We start from the raw sequence: 5,171 nt of genomic DNA on the forward strand, positions 1-5,171 counted from the left end.
TAACTACAGTGGGGACGTTAATAGTCCCCCGTTTGCTATCTTTTGAGCCGATTAGAATATTTTCTTAATAAGTTTCTTATCCGCTAAAAGTCGACTTTTAGAGGAATGGAAATTTCGCAAAATATATTGTTTCAAAAACTCAACTTTAATTAAGCGTTATCTTATTGATGCTTAAATTGGTCTCCAAATAACTTGAAGTTATCTATGTTATGTTTAAAATGTTGTCCCTATACTTCCTGTGATCCGAAATTAATTTAGAACGTTTTGGACCGCTTTTGTAGTTGCATCTTTCTCTATCTGAGCCGTTCCGACGTCTCATAATGTACACTTTGACTTTTAGATAACTCAAACGCAAATCGCAGGGAGCAAAATCAGATGATCGAGCAGACCACTCCAATGGATTTTCAAACTCACCGTGAATTTCTGCCACTATTTCTTAAATCCGGTGATAGACGATATTTTGAAGTTACTTTAAATACAACACACTAATTATGTTATTATCTAGAAATCTGTAACCTACAGTTTGCTTTGCTAATATTTCCAATATATTTTATTTACCTAGGAGTCTAAGCGAGGTCCTCTTGAAAAATATGTAGCTTAATATCTAACCAATATCGATCGCTTTGTCTGTTGATATATCGGTTTATATGTTTTTGTGTATGACAAATTTTAATGGAATCGTTGACATAACTTTTATCAGAATTCCACGCTTACACACGTAGGTTTATAGAAGCGAAACTTTTGGTTTTTTAAGATTTTTAAATTGTGGCCGTTGAGACATCGGAAACTGTTATCGTGGATTGCTGATCATACATTTTCTACTAAAACATATTTTTCCTGTCCCTCTTTACTACTACGTACACTACCAGTCCGTTGAAAATTTTCCACCAGTTCTCTCAGGTATATTTGGAAGTGGGATTATTTATCAATAAATATTCTTTCAGCTTCTTGAAAATTAAAGGCGGGTTTTGGATAAATTGCGATATTGCTTTTAGTTTTTTACGAACGATTGGCCCACACCGTTTTAGTGGCACATTTTATACCCCTTTTCAGAATAACAATAATTGATCCATTATTGAAAACTAGTTGTTATAACCACGATAACACATTTGTTGAAGGAAGTACTCTCCAAAGTACTAATGGTAGGTCTTATTTTGAATTTGGCGATAACAAATTGATATGCCATTTTTAAAGTAATTTTTTTATATTTGCGAGGCAAAGTAGTAAACACGCTTCTAACGTTAAGCCTGAAGTTTAAGAAAATATTCTAAGCCGTTCCAAAGAGAGATCTAAAGATCCATGAGAAGGAGACTACTAAAGCACTGCATAGTAATGTTTCTTTATATCAATTACCACCGACCAAGTGAGATCCGAAATAAAAAATATCCATGTATCGCATATCGATAACTCACCTTAAAATGGCCTGGAAATGGGACATCGACATGTCGCCCGGGATTAAAAATTTGGACTTGTCTAATACTGGCAAGAAGTGATCCTTTTGGTATTTGTGAATGATTACCTAAAATAACATTACTTATTATTTGCTTTTATATAGAAATAAAAGCTTTCTAAGTCGTAGTATTGTAGAAGTCAGGAACGTTTTAAATTTCGCAAATCGAATTCTGCATCATATGGAAAACCTAATATACATACAGGGTGGTTTTGTAGTGCGAGAGAGTCTATTATTTCCGTTGGTGTTGAACTTTCGAAAAATGGTTTCATGTAAAAGTTGTCGAAGCACAAGGTGTGCACATTTTAAAAATATCCTATATGATACAGAGTGTCTCAGAAAAGCGAGGCGAGATCAAAGTGTATTTTTTTAAATAGAACTACCCATTTTTTATTAGCTCATGGAATGCAGCTTAAAACGCTGCACATGCACGGTAAATTGTTTTTTTTTCTTACTTGCGATGTTGGCAGGTTATCGCCATTTTAGTAAAATTTTGCTTAAAAACATGGTATTTAAAAATTCATTGTATAAGCAAAAAAACAGTTAAAGATACAAAAAAAATACGTCTTTCTAATCACCACAGATCGGTTAACAATTCTATTGAACCAAAATATCAATACGTTGTAAGGGTGTTAACAATGTGGATTTCAATCTAAAACTTTTTAACGCATCATAACTTTTGTTTTTCAAATGGAAGTACCTGTATATTAATGCGTCATTAGATAGACAATTTACAAAGTTACAAATTTGCATTTACACTTTAAGCTGTGAAACCAACCGTTTTCAAACTATAATTTATTTTATTTAAAAATTTCAAAAAGTTACTAGATTTTGTAAGGAAGCTATAGAAGTCAATAAATAAGTGTCAACATTTGAATTGCCACGTTTAATTGATCATTTACCTAATTATATCAAGGAGAGGATGTGGTATTTACATGATGGAGCTCAAATTCACGAGTACCTAAATAATGAATTTCCTGAGAGGTGGATAGGCAGAGGTGGGCCTGTTCAGTGGCCATCTCGTTTACCCGATTTGACACAAATGGATTTATTTTTATGGGCTTACGTCAAAAACGAAATTTATCAAATAACAAGTGTGTGTAAATTAAAAATTAAAGTGTAAATGCAAATTTGTAACTTTGTAATCTGTCTATCTAATGGCGTATTAATATACAGGTACTTCCATTTGAAAAACAAAAGTTATATTGCGTTAAAAAGTTTTAGATTGAAGTCCACATTGTTAATACCCTCTACAACGTATTGTTGTTTTGGTTCAATAGAATTCTTAACGGATCTGTGGTGATTGGAAAGACGTATTTTTTTTATCTTTAACTGTTTTTTTGCTTCTCCAATTAATTTTTAGATACTTGGTTTTTAAGCAAAGATTTACTGAAATGGCAATAATCTGCCAACATCGCAAGTAAGAAAGAAATAATTTACGGTGCATGTGCAGCGTTTTAAGCTTCGATTTAAAAAAATACACTCTTGATCTCGCCTCGTTTTTTCTGAGACACTCTGTATCATATAAGATATTTTTAAAATGTGCTCACCTTGTGCTTTGACAACTTTTACATGAAACTATTTTTCGAAAGTTCAACACCATCGGAAATAATAGACTCTATCGCACTAAAAAACCACCCTGTATAAGGAATAGATTTCATACATTTCTAATTATTTTTCAAGTTATTACCCTGGGCTCATTTGACCATGCAACATGCTCAGCTCCTTGTAAGCTGCTGTATTTGCGAATATCCCTAGGTATCTCAGATAAAAAAGCAAAGACGACTTACCGGTATTTTCGAAGGAAACCGGTCCTTGATTGCCATGATCTCTTCCTTTTTGATGTCTGAAATGTAAATTGAACGAATATCAGATCCCAACATGTTCACAACCAAATACTAAATATGAGATTCTGGAAAGGTGTTGACTAAATCGCTAATGAAAGCAAATTGGTCGTATTTTTGCAAAATCGAGTTTTATCTCTCCGTTTTGGCTATCCATTCGGGCTAATAATCACTAATTTAATGTCTAATTGATTTGAATAATTTTTTCCTTTTATTTGCTCGGTATTATCGTAAGCATGATTGTTGCTAGGGGGGACATGCACTCTTTTAATGTGTTTGTTGACAGAGTGGTATAAATATATATGTATGTACATGTTTACATAGTAGTATGTGGACCAATTGGAATTACTTATATAGAATTTGCCATTTCGGTGAGTTTTTCTACATCAGGAGATGTAGAAATTCGGGGGCTCGTCTTTATAACATAGGAATAAGTGATGCAATGTCACATTCGTTTCATTAAAGAGCATTGACCGGATTTTTATATAGCAACTATCTTATCGGATTATTGAACGACTGTAGAACGTGTAATTTTTTATGCGATTATTTCTATTTATTTTAACACGATTTGGAAATCTGACTGAAAAAGTCAAGTTACTGGCAAACGGAATAATTTCAGTTTATTTAAAAATGTTTAAACTTTGTGGAAACAAGGTGTTTCACAATGTTATGGACACAGAGCAGGGGCGTGTAGAGGACCTCAAAACAAGTCGAGTTTCCATTTAAGTTTTTCTCATGCCCATGATTATCGAGATACAGGGCGTTAATTGGTATTTTCTTATTAACTCCTACAATTTATTAGGTATTTTGATCAAATTTTGAACGTAGGCTACTGTTTACACCATTTACCGAAAATGTAGTGTTTTTTTTCTAGAGGCATATCCCCCTTTTTCCTTACGAACTTTTTTGTGGTGCGCCACTGATTTCGACCGAACAAAGTTTTCAGTTTGTTGTTCAATTTAAGAATTTTTTTATCTGTTGCAGTTTCTTCCTATCTGCCTTCGTTTTCGAGTTATTTGCACAATCATAAGTCCGTGTAGGGTTTCTGGGTGATTAAGTTTCTAATGAAGAAAAATTGTGTCGTTTTGTTCACATTTTTTGTGAAAGCTTGAAGTGCAAGTTAAAGTTAAAATAGGGATGGCTGACGAGTTGACTTTAAAGTTTATTTTTTTAACTTTAATTTAATTGACAATAATTGATGTTTATCGGCTGAAAGCTAATGCAAATAAAAATTCACAAAAATGTTACGAATATTTCTATTTATTATGGAATTAATTTCATAACATTAAATAAGTTTAAATTTAACTTAATAAATTAAAGGTGGTATTCAAAATGGCACCCGTGTTCTCTGAAGCATAAGTGGACCCTTTGCCTTTCAAAGTCAATAAAGTCATCTTTATCCAATAATTGAATGCCATTTTTTATATTGGTACATTTATTACGTACTCATACGATTACATACATCTTCTGAAATTTCAATAGTCGTTGAATTTACAAATTAAGTAATAAGTTCCCCACATAAAAAAATCACACTTATTCAAATCTGGCAATCGCAGTGGCCAGCGTTGCGGGCAATTATTTCCGTGACCTATTTATGGATTTCGAAGCTGTAGGTTTAAAAATTCACAAACGTTCATAGACAAATGCGTGCATGTCAAGTCGCCAATTGTAAAGCCAAATCTTCAAGAAGCTATGGCTAAGAGTTTTGTAAGAAAAGCAAATAATTTGCACCGTTCAAACAATTAGCTAAAATAACTGGCCCAACCAAATATCGCCTAACGATTCCAGGCCGCACATTAATTTTAAATTATCTTTGGTAATGATGGGTTATTGTAATATGTGGACTTTGATCGGAATATAATTAATAATTATTATAA

General features: G+C 32.8%; 2 protein-coding genes across 3 annotated transcripts in view; one reads left to right on the forward strand and one right to left on the reverse strand.

The window, feature by feature from the left end:
- Positions 1 to 3,296, reverse strand: part of LOC109541262 (microtubule-associated proteins 1A/1B light chain 3A) — a gene marked incomplete at its 5' end in the record, with an annotated part of 53,406 nt that extends 50,110 nt beyond the window's left edge. Inside the window, 2 exon segments of the mRNA XM_048665987.1 lie at positions 1,413 to 1,519; positions 3,241 to 3,296. Coding sequence (XP_048521944.1) covers positions 1,413 to 1,519; positions 3,241 to 3,296 — 163 coding nt within the window.
- LOC109541275 (brachyurin) overlaps positions 1 to 5,171 on the forward strand; it is a 21,194-nt gene that overhangs the window by 5,239 nt on the left and 10,784 nt on the right. The gene's annotated exons all lie outside the window — the stretch shown is intronic.

The sequence above is a fragment of the Dendroctonus ponderosae genome, unplaced genomic scaffold (assembly GCF_020466585.1).
Source record: "Dendroctonus ponderosae isolate FM_Combo_2020 unplaced genomic scaffold, Dpon_F_20191213v2 Dpon_F_20191213_4, whole genome shotgun sequence".
In the NCBI taxonomy this organism is placed as follows: domain Eukaryota; kingdom Metazoa; phylum Arthropoda; class Insecta; order Coleoptera; family Curculionidae; genus Dendroctonus; species Dendroctonus ponderosae.